General features: G+C 35.3%; 1 protein-coding gene across 1 annotated transcript in view; it reads left to right on the forward strand.

The window, feature by feature from the left end:
• Positions 1-718: 718 nt before the first annotated feature.
• The window catches only part of LOC137926624 (uncharacterized), a 42,977-nt gene continuing 16,922 nt past the window's right edge, over positions 719-26,773 (forward strand). The window contains exons 1-13 of the mRNA XM_068770289.1: positions 719-745; positions 850-987; positions 2,199-2,319; positions 2,822-2,946; positions 3,030-4,081; positions 4,723-4,946; positions 6,559-6,717; positions 7,399-7,566; positions 8,178-8,335; positions 9,318-9,482; positions 11,063-11,305; positions 12,041-12,195; positions 13,377-13,524. Of these exons, the coding sequence (XP_068626390.1) occupies positions 719-745; positions 850-987; positions 2,199-2,319; positions 2,822-2,946; positions 3,030-4,081; positions 4,723-4,946; positions 6,559-6,717; positions 7,399-7,566; positions 8,178-8,335; positions 9,318-9,482; positions 11,063-11,305; positions 12,041-12,195; positions 13,377-13,524 (2,883 nt within the window). The remainder of the gene's footprint in view (positions 746-849; positions 988-2,198; positions 2,320-2,821; positions 2,947-3,029; positions 4,082-4,722; positions 4,947-6,558; positions 6,718-7,398; positions 7,567-8,177; positions 8,336-9,317; positions 9,483-11,062; positions 11,306-12,040; positions 12,196-13,376; positions 13,525-26,773) is intronic.

Raw genomic sequence — 26,773 nt, forward strand, 5'->3', positions numbered from 1 at the left:
GGGGTCGGGTCTCCTTATCAATTTGCGCCAGGCCACTCTATCCTGGAATGTCCCTGCATCAAGTTGGAGGGTTTCCAGTTCCTTTCTGATATTAGACCACCACGTAGCTTTTGGACGCCCTCTCCTTCTTGGGAATTCTGGGAGGCTTAAGGCAGTTTTTAACGTCTGATATATGTTGATGAAATTATTTCCAGATGAAGGAGCGTGCGTGAGCGTGCCGGCATGGGGCAGGCGAGTAGCCAGCCGCCCGCAGCGTTTCCGCCGCGGCGCCGCGCCGACACGCTGCCGCACGAGCCGCTGCGACTGGCGCCCAAGGTGATCCTCTTCACCATCACTGCATCAGACACTCAGTTTTCTTTACTCCAATACCAGTACTGTAAACAAGAGCAGAACAGCGCTGTCCTAACCTACCTAGCAACTTACTGCAGAGTTCTCTCTCAAAGATCTTTCCGCTTCAGGCTCAGGACCTTCAAACTTCAGAAGACCAACAACAATTAACAAGAGATTAATTATCTTCATTATCATATCAGGCCTTTCCGCTTCAGGTTCAGGATCTTCAAACTTCAGGAGAAAACCAACAACTATTAGCAAGATATTAATTATCTTCATTATCATATCAGGCCAGAGACGCCAATTTCAAGGCATGCATCTTTGAGGAAGATCTTCACGATGAGCGGTTTCACGTTGCACATATCTAGGTCCTATTAGAAGTTAATAGATGTCAATAGACAAAGGTTCTGTCCAGGTGTGAACGTGTTATGGGTGAAGTGATGAAGGAATAGAAGGATTTTAAAACCATTAAATGTACTTCAAATATGATATAACAATAAAAAAAATTAATATTTCCAGGTCCTACCGTCTCTCCCAGACTCTCCCCGCCTGCGGAGTACCGACAATGGCGCGATCCTTCATTCTGGAGGAACCATCAGCGGTAGGAGGCCTGGTTCCCTCCTACAGGAAAATTCACGGCTACCACATGGTCTTGGGGTAATTATAGATATTTCTTGTTCATATCTAATAGATTCAGGCGTCACCTCGCTGAAGTCCATCCTGACAAAAGGGATATATAGCTACTTCCGCTATGTAGCAGTAGTCGTGCAATGAAATGCACCGCCCGCCAGCAGTGTGCCAAACACCGAGTATTGACTCGGTGTTTGGCACACTGGTCGGTCTAACATCTTCTGAGGATGCCCCGCGGAGGGGTGAAACAAGTGTAGAGTAGAATAACGGTGGTAGTTGTGTTTCGCATTGTTTGTTGCACGCGCAATTATCGGTGGCGGGCGGTGCACTTTACTGCACGACTACTGCTGCATAGCGGAAGTAGCTGTATACTAGTCCCTTTTTTACTTATATCTTTATCAAACAACACCTTCCTTTCCTTAGTTTTAAATATAAAATAGCATTCATGAGTTTTAAGTTGATCAAAATGTGTGAAACTTGGTTTGTTGACTCATTTACATGATTCATATTATAATGTACACTAATCTAAAATAGTTAAATTTTAATAGAGCAACTGTTGAGGTTCTAACTGGCTCTTTGCAGATCAGCGTTCAGACCCTATGGTAGCTTACTACTTATAATATCAAAATAATCGAAGATTCGAAAGTTTATATAAATTCCAACTTGAATAAAGATACTTTAATTTTTTAGAATAAAACTAATAAATATGGACCGAAATACCATGTACACCAGGCAACAAGCTATATTAAAAGATAACCTATAAGCAAAATAGAATGTCACGTATGATTTTATAACAAAAAAGAAGTTATAATAAAGGAGATATTGTTTCTATAGACTTTGATTTAAATAATTCAAATGACCATAAAATCAAAAGATTTTTATAAATATACTTGTACATGATGATTGGTTATTGGTGTAAAAGTAATTTAATTTATGATACATCCTGTACCAACAGTGTACATATCAACAGTGACAAAAAAATTCGAATCTTTATATATTATGATTAATTATTTTTTGCTATTTATCTCTGTTGACTTTGTACTGACACAAGCTATCGGCCTTTCGCAATCCAATTTAAAAAAATTATCTGTAATCACTTTATACGGGTAGGTAATATATAATAAAGCTTTTCGTTGTTTGTCTGTTGAATAATAATAATATAAGCCACGTTTCCACTGTGAAATTTAAAAAAAATTTAATTATTATTTTATTAATATTTTTATTTATTTCTGTGTCAGCATCAAAACGCGTACAGGTCTCGGTCTGCCGGCGCGCCGGGGGACTCCATGGAAACGCGGCCAAGAGAACGGGATCCCCTGCACCGCTCGCACACGAATCTAGACCTTAAACATAACGACAGTAAGTTATATATTACAATAAAAGCGTGGACACATAGTTAACTGAACTATGCACTAGTTACTGAGCTATAAGATAAATGGGAAAATCGATTGAATAGTAAATTAATACGCTAGGAAAATAATTATATCTATCACAGAAATATACTAATGTCGATTATTTAAAAAAATATATTCAATATTAGCTTTAGTGACAATACTTTTATAATTTTGGGGATTGCATGCAAGGCACATATCTCTCCCATAGATATCTATGAGAAGATATACCATAATCGCCACGCTGGGTGCTGAGTAACATGATGCACTGGTCAGGGGGTAACCTTCAATATGCTGCGTCACCTGTTATCTTCAGGATCTTGGACCGCAGCATGAGGTTTAGCATCAAAAGATGGCCTTTCGGAAATCTATCCCCGAATTTTCTAGTCACCTAAGAACACGAAGCTCCTTAAAAATAAATAAATAATTATAGGTAATAAGTTTTCTCAAAGTGTATGTTATGTTTTCAGGCAGCTTAAACAAGAGATTCGGTTCCGAACCTGATTTAAGAGTAGAAGAAGAACAGCAGAAACAGAGAAGTAATAACAAACATTTCAGAAAGAAATACCGAGCACCACCACCGCCTGTTAATGACGTTAGTGTATTGCAGTAAACATTTTTCATAAGAACTAATTATGAAAACGATTTACTTATCCAATTTTATAATTGTATTTTCAGCGCCGAGAAGGTTCATCGCCAGATTCCAGCACTGGAAAGCCGCGACCGGAACCACAAAGAAAACTCAGACTTTTCAAAACTAGAAATGAAACAAAAAAAACCAACGGACATGACTCCAAGCTACCGATTCACAGAAACACGTACACCGATTTTAAGTCCCTCGACTTTATCGACCAGTCGTTCGAGAGAAGATACAAGTCACCTTGCAAGGATAGGGATCCGCACTTGAAGTATCCAGACGTGGACATGGTGCAGAGCTCAGTTTCACTGAAGCGAGAGGAACGACTGCTACAAAGTAAGCAAGACGCCAGGAAAACAAGGACGGACGTCGTCAGCGGCTGCCGAGCGAAGACAGCCAAGACCGACCTGAACGAAGCATGGAAGACTCCACTTCTGAACAGAAACTTCCGACACTCCGAGAGATTCAGCAAAGACGATGGAGATCTTTGCACGTTACGAAGAGAGAAAACATTCGATAACTCTTTCATAGAAACGCACAAGGAACACTTACCACCGTCAGATGGTATTAAGAGAAACCATAAGACTTCAGGAGTTCAAAGGAATAATAAAACAATTCCATTGACCGACAACAAACCGCTGAGGAAATCTCTTCCTTCATTATTATCCAGAAATGAAGAAGAAGATGAATTTCAATCTGAACTCAAGAAGGCAACGAGTAGAGTGAGAAGTGAGTTAGGAAGTAAAACCAACGAGAACAAAGCTAGTCAGCTCAGTAGATATAGCGCGGAGAAGCCAAACCCTAACAAGAGCACGGCCCAATCCAAAATCAAAGAATCTAGTCTTAAAAAGAACAATAAAGACGAATCCAGAACGAACAGAAGACCTGTTACAAGATCACACGAAATCAAGTCCAAAATAACACAACCGAACAAAAATGTTATGAAGAATGAAACAAACAAATATAAAACACACGCGAAGGAAAATAACCGGGTTATGCCTGATAGAGGACAGGCTTCAGGTAAAGAGTCGACCCCGGAACATTCGCCGACCAGGATAAGGGAACTGAAAGAGAATAATAACTTGCAACTACAGTAAGTATTGTATAGTAAAATTATTTTTAACTAGACACCGAGATTGTCGTACGAAAAGTTATATTTCGATTGCAAAAGAGAGAAATATATAAATAAAACGTGTTTCGCTTTCAAAGTCATACACCACTAGATTTCGTTTATATATTCATTGTAATTTAGACAAATAAAAATACTTGATTACATCTTTAAAAATAGATATTTGGTCTAGTTTGTAAAGTAAAGAAAACTTTGTTATTTGCTAATTTATTAAATTTTCTCCAATTATTCACTTCATTCTAAATTTCCTAGCGTTAAAAAAATGTAAATTTGGTTTTGGGTTGAAAAACTCGCCGATAAAGAAATTTTAATTACGCGTGAAGACAGTAGACATTACAAAGTATATCATCATCAGATATAGGATGTCCACTACCAGATACTAGTGTCTCAATAGATTTTGAATAGGACAGGTTGGAAACGACATCGGCTAGCACCTTCCAAAAACATTAAGCAACCACTGTTAACAAACTATATGCCCATTATTAAAGTCAAATTGCATACGTTATCTCTCATTTTCAATACCTTTCAGTTTTCCAACAGCGACTTATAAGAAACATATCTTCATTGTATAAGACTAAAAACAAAGATCACCAAAATCATTTCAGATCGACAACGGCACCGTCAAAACAGTTCTACTTCGGGATGATAGAAACAGAACAGTCGAAGCCTGGGGACTACCTGAAAGACTTCCCGGGACTCGGAAGCCCCATCATCGAGGAGCTTGGTGACTTCCATGCGATAGAACAGAAGCTTCTCAATTACCGCGACGAACAAGAAGAGATGGAGAAGTTCAATGAGATGTTTAAAGAAGATTGTAGAAGGTGTCAAGGTGAGGCGGAATGTGTACAAACCGTAACAATTTTTACACACAAATTTACATATATATTAAAATTAAACAGAAGATTTATTATTTTTAAACGGTTTTATTCAGTTCGACCCGTACGGAATTTGTTTATTTGGGTCAAAATTATAAATTTAAATTTAAGCACCTTCCCGTAGTCAGATTGATCTGAAATTTGGTACACACATTTAATTTAGATGACAATACAATATATTAAAATCAATAACATTATAAATCTAAGATGGTCGCCGATACAAAATGGCGGGTTACATATTTTTCCTTAACCCCCTCAATATGGGTATCAAATGAAAGGGCTACACTAGTAAAACACGATGATTATGTCAAAATTTAAAATTCAAGATGGACGCCGTTCCAATATGGCGGACTAGGAACATATTTTTCCACAACCACCACAATATGGTTATCAAAAAACCGTTTAACTTAAAAGTTTTTTAAGTGTATTTATAGTATATATTTTTCCATTTTTGACTTTATTTACCTAATAAAAAGGAATATAGAATGATATTGAAACATTTCGTAGCGGTATTTGGAAAAATTAACTTTTCTATCACACAGTATAATAATAACACGTTAAAACAATGACTTAGGTGCTTTATTTTAAACTGTAGCAAGTCATATGCGAGTTAATTTTTATTCTTGTTCCTCTCAAATTGGCCTGTCCTAAATTCTCTTCACGTGCACAATTGATCAGTATTAATAATTAAAAGTGGTAAAATTATTCAATATGAAGAATGAATAAATCTGAGTCTTTATACTTGTAGTTGTATAAGTATGATAGATTTTATAGATAGACAAATAGGAGATATAACCTAGGAAATGAATTAAATTCTTCTGTGATATAAAAAGAAATCTAGTGTGATATTTTAGGAGCGAAGGAGAAGCAAGAAAGGTGATGTGTAGATCTATAACGTGAGATATAGTGAAGATTAATAGAAGAATGTGTGACGGAAAAATGGAGAATAAAAAAAATTGTGAAAAAATTTTTGAATGGTAAAAATCCCTATACAGTAATACCCCACTTTACGCGACCCCGTTATACGCGGTTTCACTATAACGCGAATTGCAAATTTCGCGCTCAAATGTCTCGAATTACGCGAAAGAGTGCGTATAAATATAATGTAGTCATCAACTTCTCTATGGTGTCTTGACCATCTTTTAAACAATTAAAAACAGTGTTGGGTGTTATGAACGTATTTTACAAGAACGTAAACAAAACGTTACCCAAAAGACAATAGATGTATTTTTCCGTAAAAAATAAGAGTATGTATTGCATAAACTGTTCCTAGAATTAAAGTGATTGATTAAAATGATTTATATTTTTTTGTAATAATTTTTGACTATGTTTAGTCATAAACCTCGTTATACGCGAATTTCAGTTAACGCGATTTTTTTTGGAACGTATCCCTCGCGTAAAGCGGGGTATTACTGTACCTCTCATGGTAGGTGTAAACGAAAGGTACCCAATAACAGGGAGATAAAAAAAGCCTATAGTTGTAGATATTTAGAGTGGGCGCCATAAGAGAGTAGTAAAAGTGGGCATACTACCAAACGTACTTTAGTGAATTAGTTCCGATTGCAGCGGTGACAGAGTGCCCGGTGTCGTCGGGCAGCTCCGCGTCAGAGCGTCCGGGCATCACGCTGTGGCTGAGGCCCACGATGCCCAAAAAGCCACCCGTCCTCAACTTCTCGCCCAACACCGCCTGGCGGCAGCTGCCCGTCTTCACCAACCTCATGTCAGGTCAGGATCATATCCTCATTATTTCAACCATACGACCCCCCCCCCCCCCTCTTAGATTTGGACTTGTTAGGCATCTGCATCTTCCGACAAACTTAAGAATGTCGACTGTTCGTGCTTAATCCGTTGTTTCTCATACTTTAAGGCATCTGTTCTCATCATTTCTAAGAAATGGACTAATATATAGCTACTTCCGCTATGCAGCAGTAGTCGTGCAATGAAATGCACCGCCCGCCAGCCCGCTGATAAATGCGCGTGCGGCAAAAAATGCGAAACACAACTAACACCGTTAATCTACTCTACACGTGTTTCACCCCTCCACGGGGCATCCTCAGGAGATGTTACATCGACCAGTGTCAAACACCGAAATTTGACTCGGTGTTTGTGCGCATTTCATTGCACGACTACTGCTGCATAGCGCAAGGTAACGCCTGAATCTATTAGATACTCTATTAGACCCATGAAAGCCTTTCTGAAATTCTATCTTCCTACCAATTTTTATATGAAAGCGAAAGGGTTGAACACGTGTTGAGTCCATTGTCGAATTTCCCACTTGTGGAGGGTGGGTCCTATGTTGAGAAACGCTGCTCTAAGGGATATGTTAGTGTATATAACTGTTTCTTGAAGTTCTAGAGGTACTAATGAAACACAGTCTTATGAAGTAATCACGATGTGTGTTTGCAGCGTCGTCGGATACGTCGGTTTCGTCGGAAAGCTCCCTGACGGAACGTACGACCGGAGCCGCCCTACGGCTTTGGCCTTCCTTGACCGACACCAAACCCACTTCGCCGCAGTTCAACCCAGCAGCCGCGTGGGATCAGCTGCCCAGTTTTGAATCACGACATACATCCGGTACATACATTTATTTTTATTTATTTAAAAAATACATCAAAAGCAGATGCATGTAAATCGTACAAATAACCTTAACATAAAAAATTCTAATTTAACTTTTTATATAAGATTTGTACAATATTCACAAAATAAGTGTGAAAATCTGCTTAAAAGTGTGTGTGTGTGTATATATATATATATATATATATATATATATATATATATATATATATATATATATATATATATATATATTCATATATATATATATATATATATATGAATATAAAATAAATGAAATAAAAAAGTGCAAAAACTTTAAAGACTTTACCACTAATTTACAATCATCTCGTATAAGGTGTTCAATTATGTTGTATCAATTTATTATTTATATTAAATCTTGCCTAGTAAAATAATGACAAAGTAGTACAAAGTCGCAGGAACAGATATTAAACAATAAGAGTGGTAGTGGGTAGTGGTACATTTTCACACACAGACAAGTTGAATATCAAAATAAAAATTAACTTAATGATAATACAGTTAGAAAATTTTACAGCTATATAGTAATAAATTAGTAGTAGTAGCTTAATAGTAATAAATTGTTGTTTACTATTATTATGTATTAACAATAGGAACTCGACCTCTCGCCGTGGAAACGAAGATACAGGGTGATGTCACGGCGGACTCCTCTCCCCGCTCAGACCCCTCCGCAGACAAGTCCGGGGACTCCGGCATCTCCGGCGACCACGGTCACAGCGACCACGGGGTGGATACTCCATCCAGGAATCACGTAAGGAACTGTTCTCTTAAGACAACTTTATTGTGATTGTATAAAACATCATAAACACGTTACTGATTACTATATAAAGATCCTATGACATTATAAAGTTCGTAAAAAGATGTAGAATATATAAATAAATAAAATAAAACAGCTTTTATTTCTAGCGAAAGCAACCAAAACTAGAAGCGTTCGTATTTATATACACCTTTCTCTGTCGCACACATCGTCCGTCGCATCACACAAACGACACGTGTGATTGGTTGTAAATTAAGGATTGTGATTGGTTGTATTTCGTTTTACTTTTAACTACAAGAGGCAGTGTCTTAAAACATAATTAAATGCACTCTTATTTTTTCTTAATAATAAGGTAGTATAAAGTCGTTGGAACAATTAGACGATAGTCGATAAAAAATTATATTTCTGTGGATATCCCTTTTTCGATGCGCCGATGAATATGGTGTAATATAAGTAAGAAAAGGACCAATATTTAGCCACTTCCGCACATGCAGTGGTAGTCGTGCAATAAAGTGCACCGCCCGCCAGCCCGCTAACAAATGCGTATGCGGCAAACAATGCGAATCACACAACCGCCACCGCCAAATTATTCAACACGTGTTTCACCCCTCCACGGGGCATCTTCAGGAGCTATTAGTGCCAAACACAGAGTCGCTAATCGGTGTAACATAACTACGCATTTATCAGCGGGCTGGCGGGCGGTGCATTTTATTGCTGCATTTGCGGAAGTGCCTAATATTGGTCCTTTTCTTACTTAGGATGGACTTCCGCCTGATTCCATTAAATATGGTGTAATATAGTTCCTAAAACATTATTCCCAAGGTTTGCTATCTTCTATTAAGTCATTCATATGTAGTGTAGTAACCATTAAATCGTACTTTGACATTTTTTTATATCCACCAATGAAAGATTTACAAACTCGATTGTATTTATATTGTATTTAGACAAAATTTACTCATCACTTACTGTCCTCTAGCCGTTAGAGACAACCGCAACGTGGACACCGCAGCAGGATTTGGGGGACAGCAGCTCAGAAGGTGCTGGTGGTGCTGGGGGCGTGCCATTGCTCACCGGTTTGCCCACTTACAGCCCAGGTGCCCAGCCGTTCAGCTTATCACTGCCAAGAGACCACCACGATAAGGTTGGTACTTTATACAACTAATGCGTGGGATGTTGGGACCTTTACCATGTGAAGACTAGACGGGAAACTAACTCAGTTGCCATTTTAAATATTACAATTACTAACTAGTTAAATATTTTTAGTTGTTTGAAAATCACTAACAAACTAACCCAGCCCAGCTTCCCGCGCGCTGAAGAGGAGTACAGGGTAAAATTTAACGTCTTTATTTACTTTTCATTCTTCTCCAGTGATCTCTACTCTCTACTCTTTATTTCTCTTAGATGTAATTTCTTCATTCGTCTCATATCTTAACTCTTTGCTGATCTAAATTCAAATTGTCGATTCATTCATCTGTCATTCTCTCTTTAGTTATCAATTCTACATTCGCTCATCTCAGTCCTCCAATAAAAGATTTTTTCAAATTAATCCTCCCATCATCGATCTCTTTTCTTTCAGTTCTTCGCTCGTTATTCATCTCAGTTCTTCACCCATCATTTATATCACATAAAGTCTTTACCCTCAGTTCATGTTACTTGACACTTCTTGTACTGATGATGATGTCAAAGAGTTGACGAAAAACACTTGTAAATATAACACTTTGAGATTTTCTTTAAATCATTGCTACAATATTTTTATGTGAGAAATAAATTACCAGCCACAATTCTTAGTAAATATATTAAAATTATTATTTTTGACGTCTACACGTGTAAACTAGAAAATCGTACAATCAGTGTTTCCTGCAGCCATTTATATAGAATCATATACCGACGACATCTTGATTTTGGTTATACCATATGATAACCCCATCTTATCATGTGCCTTAGATGGTCATATCAGAAATTGTATAAAGTGAAGTTAAAATCACCTTTTTTGTTTTAATGTATACACAGCGAAATAATTATTTTTAACATAGCTCTTTGGCAACTTTCACCAATACTGGTAACAATTGAAAATTACAACTTTAGAAGAGGCGATCTAAATGAGTACTAACACGGTGCCTATATGGAAACTAAAAGAAAATTTTGAAAACATAGAAACTGCCATAAAAATTAAAAAAAAAACTTTGTTAAAGACATTATGTTTTTAAGCACTAAAAATATGATTTACATTAAATTTCCCATAAAAAATTTTTGCTGGAAAGGTGTATAAATCATTCAAGTCTTACATTTTTCAATAATAAACCTGTCTACAAAAAGGAAGTGTTAAAAATGCTTATCAATATGTATATAAGTTCTTTATATCTTTACACTTTCGGTCCGGCGTATTACTTACAATACTGCTACCGAAACCGCTATACCGCTCCTTGAGTATAACAGGCGCGGTGAGAAGGGGGAAATACCGAACGCTCCATGAAGTTATTATTTCCCCGACTTCCACTTCTGACAAATGAAAAATGTTTAATCTATTGTTACATAACTATTTCTTCTTCTATCCTTGCTAATCAGTTTTCCCTGCAAACCTTATAATTTTTTTATTTCCTTCTAGTACTTTAACTAAAGTATAATAATTTTAACTATATTCCTCATCAGCTGTTACTCAAGAAGAACTGTTCCAACTTCGCGTAGTTTGAAGGCATGTCGTGCTTCTATGACTGCTTCCAGGGCAAACAGCTACAGGGATTCAACAGCCTGCAGAAGCTGAAGAAGTCTGTGTCAGGAGCCCTGGGGGCGCTCGGATCCCGCCGCTTCGACCTGGAGCACCAGCCCATGCCGGAGGAGCCGGAGCAGAACTGGTTCCTCACCAAATCAGCTCCGAACTCACTGAGCAACCCACTCCTGTACCAAGCTTCAAGAACGATGGGCTTCGGTGAAGATATTAAAGAAGATACTGAACTTACAATCAAGGTTCTATCACTTATTCTTACTATCATTTTATGAATGAAAGGATATGCAACTTTTATCTATTCTATTTTATTTTAAACTAGCTAAGAACTCAGACGTTGTCGTGTTCGTGTCTTGGGTATTCAATAATCAATTTTAACCTCAAAATGAACTAAACTGTCAAATGAGCGAAGTTCATAGTGAACTATCAAATGCGCGAAGTTCACAGAGAACTTTCAAACGCGCTAAGTTCATACAGAACTGTCAAACGTGCGAAGTTGAAATAGTCATTATATTTTATGAAATAGTTGTAACAAGCGTCTAACGGATTTAGTAGTTTTCTTTTTATTTCTAAAAAAACTGCAATATATTAGGATAACAGTTACATGAATTAAATCAATAGATATAAATTCGTTCTCAAGTTAGAGAAACTAGTGTCTAGAAATAAGTCAATCTATGCAAGGTTATCTAAGTTACTGTTAACAATAATATGAGAATACAATCTTTTCTTATATCTATATATATCCATTAAGTTGATGTTAAGTAAGTTACTTATAACAGATAAACATTATTATCGCTTGTTTTTTTATTATTCTTATATACACTTTATCATTAAATCCTTTATTTAAAAGGTATTATTTTTTTTTGTGTTCAATGCATCACTGACAATTGGGTAAAGGTTTCACAGATTTATATATAGCATGATATATATATATATATATATATGTGTGTGTGTTATAAAAAACTTTGTTTAACAAGGACCCTGGAGTCGGATCGTGGCGCGCGGACAGTTCGTATGTGTCTTGGAGCGGACACCTCATGTATCTACCTCCTGCAACACCTGCGGGGCGAAACCCTGGCACTGCGCCCCCGCAGCCGCTCTCAATGCTGGGCCCTCTCGACAGGCCTGTCAGGTATGACTTTTGCAATTAGCTAGTAATAATAATCTTTTTTGTTTATTTATTCATACCCCCTGTAATGATGGACAGAGTCATTTTTAAATATAATATATTTTTTTTAAATTGCCTTTCTTTTCATACATCATTTATATCCGTCTCATTCTTGTCATACCTTTCCAACCTTTTTTATCTTTCATACATCGCATTACGAGGGGTACGGGGACAGGACTTTCCTTTGAAATACTGCATTTTACGTGTTTTTTTGTTTACTTATCTGTACTTATACTACTTTTCCATCTTCCAGAATTTTAAATTTATTTTTTTACTATGCTAAATAGATCTACTTCACATTATTGTCACTTTTTTATCACAGACTTCTTCTTCTATATCTCTTTCCCGACTTTCAGGTTTTATTTATTTTTATTACTATTTCTTTCACCTTCCTGCAATATTCCTGGAAGATCTTGCCACTCTTCCCCAGATATGTCTTTGTTTTCCTACTCAGTCCTTTTTGTTGACCGTCTGGTGATCCACTTTCGTCACTCCACAGACACAAGGGACAATTTGTGATCAGGTGCACCACGGTTTGACCCACATTACAGGTGCATGAGGGGCTCTCCTTGAGCCTGAACCCATGATGTTACTCAGAGAATCCCTGGTACCCCGTGAGAATCTAAACAAAGGCCAAATCCAGCTCTGAGGAAGCACGCAATAGGTTGAGGCAGGAAAGAACTTACATTACTGAAACCGTTGTGTTTTCTATAATTATCTTTATGAAATACAGAAACATAGTTACAATTCAGTCTAATAGAATATAAGATATATGGCACATGTCCCTTTAAACTAGTAGATTCAATGAAATGCCCTTTTGATGGAAAAAGCTAATGGTTCCCATTTAATATCCAAAGGAATAAAGGAATGACCTTTCAAACCCCCACCCCCCCGCGCCCACCCATAAATTTCCAATAAGACCGGTGTTTTCATACTCAGACGTGAGCCTCTAAATCTACCATATTGAAAAATGAAATTAGATTTAAATTTCGGAGCCCCAAGTTCTGTACAGAAGATCACGGACCATAAAGTGACAAGGTGGACAGACAGACAACCTTAAGGTCATCATCAGTCAGCTGTGAGCATGGATATAAACAACCTGTTGGTGGGTCAAGGTTACAACAATAAAGGACTGTGGTACACAGGAGCAAGTCGAGCGGCTGCCTGGAGGCCCAGGCCCGCGCCGCTCGTGAGGCACGAGCAGCGTTGGCTGGTGAGATGCGGGAGCGCGAACGCTCCGCTTCTCCCGGTGCCGTTAGGGCTCTGCCCGCCGCCGTCAGGCCCGTCACCAACGTGAGTACCTTTATACACTACCTTTTCTTAAATAACTCAACACTCTGCTCCAAAAATCAACAGATTCGACTAAATCTTTAGTAATTTCAGTATTGTGTTATAACGTATGTATTGTTTCGGTAGAAGTTAATGCTGTTAGCCTTGCGGCTTTTACAGCTTCGTCGGAAAGAGTTCACGGAACGGAGGGGTCCGTGAACTTAAAAACTTAACAAAGTTTGAGTGTCGGAACTCGTGTCAGAGTTTGGTGGAGAGACGTTGAAGGCGGAGACGACGAAGACGATGCATAGGAACATGCCAGTCGGTCTTCGAAATATTATAACGAAGAAGCTCGGTAAAATATATAGAAATAAGTGACCGGATTTATATATACCTTTCTCTATCGCAGACATCTACCGTCGCGCTCACACAAACGACACGTGTGATTGGTTGTAAAAGTATGGATTGTGATTGGTTGCACAAATAAACTTGGTTCTATGATTGGTTTACATAGCTTTATAGTTTGGTATGAATATGAAGTCTCGAGTTTTATTTTTAATTCCCAAAGGCTGTCTCTTAAAGAACTAATAGCCGCTAGTTCTTTAAGGTTCTGCAGTATAGACCACGACCAAGCGCAGCATAGCAGGCTTGACCATCTTGCAGATGTTAACATCCTGTTTAAAGTATCTGGGGAGAGAAACCATTTACATTCATTTTTAATGATTACACGTATCATGAGAAGAATACAGAAGTGTTCAATATGACAAAAATTACGTTATTAAATTACTCTTTGATGTCTGTCAGCTGTCGAGGTTCAGGGTTCCAAACACGCCCTGATCGATTTCTCTTACGATTCCTTTAATAATATTATTTGTACATTAGTAGAGGAATTCTTTCTTTTACATTGCATCGTTTATAATATATCAAATTTATTGGAGTGTTGTCCAAATTTTACATGTTTAAATTCACATATACTTTATTCAACTTACAACAGATTACATCACTTGTTCACGTATAGTTAACTTTACCAATTGCTTTTATAAATGTCTCAGATCTGAGGAGAATAGAATAAATAAATTCATCAAAACTCGATAGAAAATTTGATATGTGTTTAACACTAACAATTCTGTATCTTAATCTAGAGTTTTCTATCTAGAATGATGCTGTTAATTAACCAATAAACAATATAAATGGTTTAGTCAAACTGTTAATACAATGGCCAAACAGTTTGGCCGCCTCCGCCTGTACGTCATGACATACCCCCCCCCTCGCCGCAATCCCCCCCCCTTTCCGTGGCCAGTGGTGTACGCTTCCCACGCTCGGGGCCACAATTAGCGCGTTGCACTTGGCACTTGGCATTTCCGGGACGATTTTTGGGTCGTGAGAGTCTTACCAACTCCATGTCAATGTCCTTATTAATCCACTCTTGTTATCTTTTCTTTGTCTGGTTTATATTTATTTGCACCCGTTATTGGGGGGCCTTTCGTGCCCCTTGTCGTATTTGGGACAGGGACTTTATTTTATAATGATTATTTCTTACTATTTAATTTTCGTTCTCCTGTCACATCCTTCACAGTTTCTATTGCTACATCCTCTTTCATTTTCTTTCTTTCATTAACAATCATTACACGTATCACTTCTTTTCTTTCGCAACATTATTTGATGCCTTTTATTTTACATTTCAAATTCTCTGTATTTTTATTTTTTTAATTCTAATGTTTATTTTTGTTTATAGCTTCCTTGACAACCTTCCCGCAATAATCTAAGAATTGGCGACAGCGTTTTTATCCGCCATTAGGGAGGCGATGGTGTTACTTTTCTACCATTGCTTCAGCTCCCCTTCTTTGTCTTCCTTTCATTCACAATCTTTACACGAGTCGCCTCGTTTCTTTCGCCATATTCTTTGATATCATTAACTTTGTAATTTGAAATTCCTAATTTCTGTTTTCTTTATTTAACATTTATTCTTCTAATATACCCGACCATATATTTTTAATCTGAACTTTAATTTTGTATATAACCTCCTTTACAACATTCTTACAATAATCTAGGAATTTGTGGCATCGTTGCGGCCATTATGGAAGCGATGGTGCCACTTCCCACCCGTTCCTTCAACTACAACTTCACACTTATATCTTTGTCTTGAGTCTTGTAGTGGTAGTCAGGTTAGATCGCCGAAAAGCCCACAGGTCACGCCCCAAAGCCCACAGTGTAAAAATGATTAGAAAAAATTCAGTATACCATGAGACGAAAAATTTAGAAGCTATGTCACATTTACGCCATTTGAATGTAAACAGATTGTTAAAAGTTTGTAATGCACCTGTTGCGCTTATATAGCAATGACCAAATTCCTCTAATTAAGCATTTATGTTCGGTCATGTAGACAATCACGAATAGATCATCAGCATTCATGCGTTGATCTGATTCCATCATCACCGCCAATGTCAAACATGTCCATAACGAAATACGACATGTTACCTTCGTGCCTCGCGATACGCTGCCTATTTACAATAGTAACCTTGACTATACCGATGTTATAGACGATGATCTTTCCGAAGGCTTCGATAAACTTGAGTTACTGCAAAATTTCAGCAAATGTTTCATATTTAAACTATGTAAATATGTTATATCTGTACATTTCGTATTTAATGGAATCAGGCGTTATTTTGCGGAAGTCTAACCTAAGTAAGTACTTAACACGAGTGATTTAACGGTGGTAGTTGGGTTATTCGCATTGTTTGCCGCATGCGCATTTATCAGCGGGCTGGCGGGCGGTGCACTTTGTTGCACGACTACCACAGCATGTGCGGAAGTGGCTAAATATTGGTCCTTTTCTTACTGTAAATTTCGGTCTAAATAATGGCTTCTTGTGTGCCCTTATTGAAATACTCAGATTTCAACTGTATTATATAGAATACTATTCTTTTATCTTCAAAAATTTTTTCACTTAGTGTTTATCATGTCAGAAAATTTTGAATTTGAAATTTCCAAACATGCAAATAAATTTTAATACAAATATTTTAATTTCCTACCTGTATGCTTATATAATCTGTATCGATAATAATATATTAACAACAATGGGTTTGTTGTGTGTTCGTTTATAGGTGACACAATATTTAAAATTTACTATATATAATATATTGAATACGTAAAAAATATATGTACTTAGATAAACAGGTTTCCTTCAGCAAAGGAAAAATACAATAGAAGTTGACTGAAGAGTAGTCATCTTCTTGAAAAAATATTGGGCTCATAAGGGCATATTCAAATCACATCTCCGACTACCTACCATGAAGATTGGTTATGGACTCTGAGATTTTATCGTGCCTCACCGACGGATGCCAAACATGGATTTTTGACCTGAAGACTAGGAACAAAATATAAAACGCTCAGAGAAGAATGGAGAAAATCCAGTAGGATATTAAATTAGAAGACAAAGTCAGAGACACAGACAAAGTCAGTACACGACGATGAATATTGCACATCGACCTTTGGAGAGAAATAATCGGCTAATTTCGGCTTCGCAGAGCATTATCTCTATCCCACACCACCTATGTGATGTTTTGTCAGTCGTTGTATTTCGTATGACAGAGATAACGCTCTACGAAACCGAAATTACCCGATTGTCTCTTTCCAAAGATCGATGTGCAATATTAATCGCCGGGTACTATAAGTATTTTATTGAGTTGATAGTTTCATTGAGAGATACACGGTTTGATATTAACATGTTTACAAATTAATAACAAAAATAAGGAAAACACGCAAATGACGTATATATATATATATATATATATATATATATATATATGTTATGTAAGCGTACTTGAATACACATATTTAACGTAACATATAACGTAACAACGTAATGTTTATTTTATCAACAAATAATTAATTAAATATGTGCTTAGTATTCAAACTTGCAAAAATCTTGACGTCCTTTATATCACTGCCAAATTAATTCAGGCACTAAAACAGAATCTTAATTATATATACGAAATAACTAATGGATTTGATTATTTGCGCAGTATATACATCTTTTAGTAACATCGCGTGATGAGATATATCATCCTAGACATCATCGCTTAACATCAGGCGAGATGGAGGTTCAAATGATCTGCCTGTAGTTGATAAAAAGATTCATAATATATTATATACTTAAACGAGTATTATCGACCAGTGAAATCTCAAGTCAAGGTCCAGTGGGGTTGAAGTGGCCCTTGAGTTTAGTCACTCTATGGAGAGTTCAATGGATCGATCTAAGAGCTCAGCGGTCTACCAATCCAAATACCAGGTTGTCAAATATCTCCCTTCCGCTTTTTTGCTCTTTATTCAATGCTTTATAAAAAGTGTTACAGTGATCGGATTTAGTTCAAATATGCGCCGTTTTGTTCGATAATCTGTTTCCATCTAGACGGCAACTTCATAATACCTCCCTGGTAGAAGCCCCCCTCCTTATTTGCGAAGAACTCGGACAGCCACTTTTCACAAACCTCTTTTGAGTTCAACTTTACACCACCAAGGGCGTTCGCCATGGACAGGAACAGGTGGTAATCACTTGGCGCTATGTCCGGGCTATATGGTGGAATATTATATATATATATATATATATACACTTTAATATATAGTCCAAGCGAAGGCTCCTTCGACAGTCTACGAGCTTCGCTACTTTAAAAAAAGGCTCTACGCCCTGCCACTTCATACCCGTAGAATATACAAATGCCATTTGGGCAGCAGTGAGAATCCATTAAAAAAAACGTTATTTAAAATTAAATTAATTATCTATTTTGATTTTATGTCGTATTATTGTTAACAAAAGATTGCTATCGTAGAGTTTGTATATTTATAATAAATTTTACTTTATTGATATAAAAATGATATTATTTCTAAAGGATTGTTAAGGATTCTAGATTAAGGCGGCTTTCAACTGGTAGTTTTGAATATATATGGGGGTTATGCGGCTAAAATAAAAAAGGTTCAGTTTAAAAAGAAACTTTGTTTTGAGATACGTTACACAATAATTAAAGTTAGCTAATAAAGTGAAGCGCGTGTGAAGCAACCCTTACCTCGCGGTGGGGATCTCGGTTATGTCTACAGTCAATCTTTGTGTGCGCTCGCGGACGTGTGTGTGTCGATTGCAGGTTTGTATTAAACGATTCATTTTAAATTTTATTCTATTTTTAAATTTCATTTTTCATTCTAGAAATTTTTTACGCCTAAATTAAAATTATTTATTATTTTAAATCACTTTAATTTTAACTTAAATCTTAAACATTTTTTAAGTTCTTAATAAAGTTTAGTTTTTTATTTAATTTGACACCCGTTGTACATGGCTGAAAATAAATACATAGCTGTATAATAGTAAAGAAAAAAAAGTAAAATGAGATGTCTTATCACACGATGCATTTTCTACTAAACAACCTTAGTATGGAAACAGAGGAATAAATAACAGGTAGTTAACTTATATACATCAACAATATATACATACATATATACATAGCATATACTCATTTAGAATACAGTGTACTATGTTATTTTAAATACGATAATAAATTAAACAAACTGACTTATATCGCAAATTCCTCGGAAAGAATAAAGAAATAGAGAAAGAATAAAATTAAATAAATGATAAATAATCAATGGTCTAGGATGTATATCTTAAGCATTTTTATTAGAAATAGGCAGTGTTTTATCACGTCTCTTATCATTATATCACAAACAAAATTTTAAATGATTTCGTAACATTTAAAATTCAAATTGCTTTGTTATTATAGAGACATATTTAATTATAAAAATATAAACAAATCAAGGAGGTTGAAATAATCGTATTGTATCATTATTTTGGATGATAGCGTATTGAGGTCATGACTCAACTATGTGCATATAATGGTGTATATCGCGGAAGGTTTTCATCAAAGCAAACCTTTTAGTTTTCAAACCTCGTCATGTTTAACTGCTGTAAACCAAAAGTTAATTTCACGCTAATAAACGCAATAATTACTATAATTAATAAATGTATTTTTACAGTGTTTTATACTCATATGACTATTGTAATTTTTAAAATTGTAAAGTTATGAAAAAACATAAATACAAACTAAAGGGTTGGATGTATACTAAATTTGTTGTCAATTAATATATACCATATACAAATATCAATGGTTTCATATAAAGATATATAGTTGGCGACCACAGTGTGGTATTATGGTACACAATAAACACGGCTACCTATCCTCTGGAAAACTTATTTATGAGCCATATATGTATGTATGTATGCATGTGTATATTCGACTAAAATCTTTACAACATATTATATTTATTTCAATTGATATAACGATAATTAATATGTATAAAAATGATATTCAATTCGTATTTATAAGTAATACATTATTATTTCGAATTTTTGATGTTAAAATACATAATTTTTAAAAAAAGAAGGAAAGATATTTATTGATCAATTTTTCAAGTATTTTTGCAATAATATTGACTTTCACTTTTTTTCAAACCTCAGAATTAAACACATATTTACACTGACATTTATATCTGTGAATATAAAAGATATATATAGACATAAATAAAAATACCACTCTATTAACAGTAACATTTTAAGAAACGTAATTTCTTTATGACATATAGTTTCCCGCCAAATTGGAACTGTCAAAATGACGTATCGATTTCCCGCCAAATTAATTAGGGTTTCGAATTTTAAAATCGATGTTTTTGTATATCAATAGAGTAAGTGTAATTAGTCATTTAAAAGCTAGTGCTACTTTTAAATGACTTGCAATTACCGGCAATGTTTTTAAAACAATGCGGAATACGCATTATAAGATGGCGTCGCAGGGGAAAGTGCTTCCTTGCATACTGGCGTCGCATTTATTACAAATGAGCGATGCACACGACTATGTTTCATCACAAGTAATGCAAACTGTTTGTGTATTCTTTACTTTTAAATTTAAACATGAGAACATCGATAGATACTTTACAGCCAATGCGAAGTTGAAATAATCTGTGGTGTCTAGTAAAAAAAAATTCGAAATTCGAATTATTAAATTTAAATAAAGCATTGTTTATCTGTGCTTCCAGATTATGTACTGTCAATATTTATTTATCTGTAGCATTCAAAAAGAAAACAAATTAATGTAACGTATTTCAGAATGTTTGATTTATACAAGTTGATTGGAAATAGGTGTAAAAACTATTTTTTTAATAAAACATCTTTTACAACCTTTGAATTTATATGTTACATCAAAAACACCATGTAAGATATATGCAATGGATCAAAATAAATAATACGAAAATTGTACAAATCGCCCAAAAGTCGCTATAAGTAGAAAAAATAGTGATATCATTGATATGTTGTCCAGTGATTCTATCAGAACCAACCCGCTATCACCGTAAACCGTAACTACTAACCACTGAACCATCGGCCATTGGGATCGTAATGGGTATACAAAGGTTGTATATCGATGCAGTTCACCGTCGACCCGCTGCCGTCGGCCTTGCGTGACGTCATTGGCATTGTTATTTATCATTGATGTCATCGATTCATTGCTTTTTATAGAAGTCTACCATCATTACATGATTGTGACAAGTGTTTACTAAACAGTACATAGAGTAAGACAGAAACATTTCGTTTTTTTTTGTATAAGATCATGTTTACACTAGAAAGAGACAAGTGTATTTTATCATGACCATCTTCTACTGCTTGCTATAATTTTCCTATAGTACCACTTAGAAGTGATCTGCATCAAGTGTCTACCTAAGTTGTCTGTCCACGTTACAGATGAAGGTCCAACACCACACCAGAATCTTAAATTCCCAATGATTTCTAAGGTTTTGCTTAGATGTGGTGGAGTAATCCATTGACAGGAATGAAAGCAACTAAATAAAAGATCTGGTTAAGCTCGCCTATAAGAAAACAAAACGTAAATATGAATGGTAATAATATATAAAAACTTAGCTGATCCCGCAAACGTTGTTTTGCAAAAAAATTAAAGTTTTTAATTAACAAAATAAAGATAAGGATTGATCGTAGAGGGGTGAAAATTTAGGGTTGCATGTATTTTTGTATGCTGTATCATAATAAAATAAAAACCAAAAAATTTGTATAAAAAATACAATAAAAAATTTTAGGGGTGGACCACCCTTATCACTTAGGGTTATGGAAAATAGATAGTAGCCGATTCTCAGACCTACTGAATACGGATATAAAATTTGGTAACAATCGGTCAAGCCGTTTCAGAGGAGTTCAAGTTCGAACACCGTGACACGAGAATTTTATATATTAGATAGTAAGGTAAATTATTAGTGTCATTGAATAGATATATAAATAAAAAATTAAAGCAAAAATTGTAAATTTATAAAACAAATAAATAAGAGTAAATGCGATTAGGTCGTATAGAAAACGAAATGTGACGTGTGAAGTAAGATCAGATAGAAATAGATAAAAAATTTGTTAGGAAAGCGAAGAGAAAGAGAAATAAAAAAATTGTACACTATTACTTCAACCAATCAGCTGGGATATTACTACTTTCGTTAGGCAAGTAATATCCTTATTCCTGATTCAAACACTTATAAATCACAAACAAATTCCCTTCATAGCTGTTTGTAGTTAAATAGATTAGAACCTCGTATTCACATTGTCATTGAGTTTCGAAATAACATATAACTAATCAATACGAACAAGCTTCTTAAAATCTATTATAAATATATTCAATGAGTGAAGGTTTTATCAGTGGAAACTCTAGGAGACTAATAAAAAATCAAAGTTTATTTTAATTGTTTTCAAATCCTTGAGGCTTTAGCGATAATTTTCGTGTCTAACAGATGTAATTTTCCAGCATCTCACGTCACATTAAAATTCATCTCATTACAATAAATAGACAACTATACGTAGTGTTGGTGGAACCAAACTTGTTCCACCATCTGGGTAAAACTTACAAGTTTATATTACACGCATATGATTGAATATAGATTTAATAGCTTCAAATAGGGTATGATATATCAAAATTATATATATAATACAGTAAGAATATTTTATATATAGTACCCGACGATAAATGTCGCATGTGATATGACTGTCAAAACGTCATATAAGTAGAGTGGGACAGAGATAACGCTACACGAAGCCGAAATTAGCCGATTGTCTCTTTCCAAAGGTCGATGTGTGGGTACCGTATTATTGTTTACTATATATTCCTGCAGAATGTACTGACAAAAGCTACTGTTCTATCGTATAGCAATAGAAAAAATAAAAATAAAAATAAAAAAATCAACGTAATATATTTGACATCCGTTTACACAGGGCGATTGTAAATGGGTGTAAAAGTTGACAAATGACACACATTTAACAAATATATTACATCTATAATAAATCATCATGTGTTAAGGGGACCGGAAAGTAATGTCGATTTCGTAAGTTAAATTCACACGACTGCATTCATAACAAGTTTTTTTTAATCAACAATATATTCACCTTCGTTATCAACCTTTTGCCATCTAGTAAACAAATTTTCAATGCCATAGCGGTAAAAAACAATCGTTTTTTTTTTTTGTAAAATATGTCGACAGAAACGACTTTACTTTCCGGTTCCCCTAATATTATCACAAAATCGAACAGTACTGTCTAGTATAAACACATGATAAACTATTTTGTGGGTATATCGTATACAAGTACAAAAATAAATTACCGTGTATTTCACATGATCCATATATACAGGGCGATTGTAAATCGGTATAAAAGCCTTAAAGTTTACAAATCAAAATTCACCACTTTATAACATACATACAATCTATCAGGCTTTATACTACATGATTCCTGCTGTAAAACTTAATATTGATCTAGGGGGAAAATATTTACATTTATTTTGCTATATATTTTCATCACAAAATTTGTTAAGTCAAGACTTCTGTTCTATGTATAGACCTGTTTTTCAAGTCAGAATATAATAGAAAATAGAAAACATTAAATAACTGACTATATATGTATTTTATAAACGTGTGCGTGTTTGCGTGTATGTGTGCATAATGAAATGACATTTGTCATTTATTAAGGTTAGAGAATTGATAATTCATAGACAGGACGACGTCGTCTGTTTGTTCAACTATTGAATATTTATTATACAAAAACATATCTATGTCTTTATACATCTTCGTCATTTTTATGGCGACCGATAGCATACTAACCTTGAACCTTATTTTTCATTCAAGCACTGATGTCATTTACTAAAATAACAAATTGTTTATCGATACAACTGTCGAATGGTCAGACGCTAACCGTTGTAAATTATTTCACTAATAAAACAAATTGTCTAACAACGGACCCCAAATAAAGGCTAAAAGTCACCGAGAGACAAATGGAGAGAGCTATGCTCGGGTACGCTGATTGAGATCCGAATAAACAAGATCATCGACGTAACTCGAAGAATCGTTCATCTTAAGTGGCAGTGGGCAGGGCCGGAAGGTTCTCGAGTTGCGACCAGCCAGTAGAGGCGTAGATAAAGCCTTCATTTGGTGAACCGACGACATAGTTAAGGTTTTTTTTTAATCATCAAGCATTACCTCGCGGAAATCCATCCTAAGTAAGAAAAGTACCAATATTTAGCCACTTCCGCACATGCAGTGGTAGTCGTGCAATAAAGTGCACCGCCCGCCAGCCCGCTGATAAATGCGTATGCGGCAAACAATGCGAATCACACAACCGCCACCGCCAAATCACTCAACACGTGTTTCACCCCTCCACGGGGCATCTTCAGGAGTTATGTTACACCGATTAGTGCCAAACACAGTGTTTAACACATAATTAAGGTTGTAGAAAGTCGCTTAATGCTGGCAGCGCAGGATCGGACATCGTGCATCGGATTAAAGAAAGAAGAAATATAAGTATCAAACAGAACATAAAAATCACTTGTCATATGACGATAGATAAAATTTAATGAATTCTAATTTAATATTATGTAGATAATTTAAAATAACATTCATATTTATTTTACATCTCAACAGACAGAGCAACGCGTTATATTTTTATTATTATCAATTTATTTATTTACCGTTATAAAACTTATGCACCTTTATATAAATTTGCAGACAGCAGCTGTGAAAGTCAAAAATTTACGACGTAAATATGACATAAACCATATCCAGTTAAGTTAAAAAGTTACGCATTGAGCCCTTCGTATGATGTAACATTTAAATAACTTAGATACGGGCTTGTAACTAAGTAAGCCGCTTTGGAAGTTTAAAACCTTACCACGTAATGTTTCGACACTGACAACCTCCAAGCCTTGTTTATGTTTAGTTAAAACAGACGTAAGCGAGGCATATTGTTTGATGAACTTCTGCATAGCTGAACGAAGAATTTAAACGCATTATATAAGAGTCAAAATTATGTTTGATATATTTAAATGGTATATCCAGATACAGTTACGTAGTAAAGATTTAAAAAAAAATGTGCTAATATAACGTAATATAACATTGGCAAGCAGATGAGAACTTTAAGTTGTACTTATGGCTACTGAAACCTTAAGGCTGTTGAGGACTGCGATTGCAATCGTAGTTCGCGGGTTCGATTCCCGAATCTTAAACACTTCACACTCTTCTTCTCATTCTCTCTCTTCTCTTTCTCTTCACTTTGCAAGGTAACGCCTGATTCCATTCAATAATACAATTATTAATATATAGGATTTCCACTCGTTCAAAAAAGTCTCCAGAGGATAGGCAGCAGTCATGTGCACCATAAAAACCGCCTGTCAAACGTGGCGATTATAGTATATCTCCAATTGATATATATATATATATATATATATATATATCTTTGAATGCCTATGCCTTAAATAGGCGGCTTTGGACAGAAAAGACGATTGCGATAAATCGATTTAACATATCACTTTAGAACTCAAAATTTTTACGTATGTTTTGGTATAAAACTCAAGCCATAACGGAATTTAAATCGTGATTTACAACAGTTTGAGGCGAAAGGTCGTGCGAACATTTCATAATGATATTAATATAAAAAAGTAATATATTCACGGAATTCCACGTAGATTATCTCACAACTAAGATTGCCTCATTGACCGACATGCAGAAACCATCTTAACAACCATCCGTGAATAAATATATGCAATGCAATAAACGAATTATGCAAAAATTGTTTGCTTTCAAAATTTCTTTGTCTGTATATACATAAAGTAAATAATTTATTATATATACATTAATGCTAATTTTGGTCTAAATAAATTCATTTGAAATTCTTACATAAAACATATATTAATCAATAAATACATTGAAAAACTTTTAAGTTAAACGGTTTTTTGATACCCATATTGTGGTGGTTGTGGAAAAATATGTACCTAGTCCGCCATATTGAAATGGCGTCCATTTTGAATTTTAAATTTTGACATAATCATCGTGTTTTACTAGTGTTGCCCTTTCATTCGATACCCATATTGAGGGGGTTAAGGAAAAATATGTAATCCGCCATTTTGTTTCGGCGGCCATCTTAGATTTATAATGTTATTGATTTTATTATTTTGTATTGTCATCAAAATTAAATGTGTGTACCAAATTTCAGATCGATCTCACAACGGGCAGGTGCTTAAATTTCAATTTCTAATTTTGACCCAAATAAATTCCGTACGGGTCGAACTAAATAAAACCGTTTAAAAAAGAAACGTCTTAACACTAACTTTTGATGCTTTCGTTATAAATAAAAATAATAAACCAGGTCCAATATTTTTCAAAGTTAATTTCATAAAAACAAATGAAGTTTGGTAATGTATATGAATTTATATGTTTATTATTATTGTTTTCATAAAAATAATCATTTTACGGAACCGAGTGGTCGGGACATAGCACGCATGGGTGCCAAATACTCGGATCCGAGTGATGAACACTGAATGTGTTGATCACATGATCTATTCGTACATTCTACAACTTGGTTGCACAGAACTTATTAAGACTAGGGGCCACTCGGGCAAATCATGAACTGATGGCGGGCCGGCCGCCAGAAGTATAGGTAATTAAATTTTTTTGGTTTTATTCTGGAATAGAATTCAATATTTTTCGAATGTACGAGAGTATTATTTTTGCTGTCGGCGGGCCACCTGTATACGACAGGCGGGTCGCGGTCTGTGCATCCATGTTCTACTAGGTGATTTGTGAGGAAAAAGCTTTGACGCTTTTACATCTATTTCCAAACAACCTGTATAAAGTTATACCTCTTATATAAACTACTCAAAACAAAATAGGGCCCACCGCAACTTTGTCTCGAATCGTGTTT

Source organism: Battus philenor, unplaced genomic scaffold, assembly GCF_028537555.1.
Source record: "Battus philenor isolate CCGP_79_NKW_IND1 unplaced genomic scaffold, ilBatPhil1.0.hap1 SCAF_3, whole genome shotgun sequence".
NCBI lineage: Eukaryota > Metazoa > Arthropoda > Insecta > Lepidoptera > Papilionidae > Battus > Battus philenor.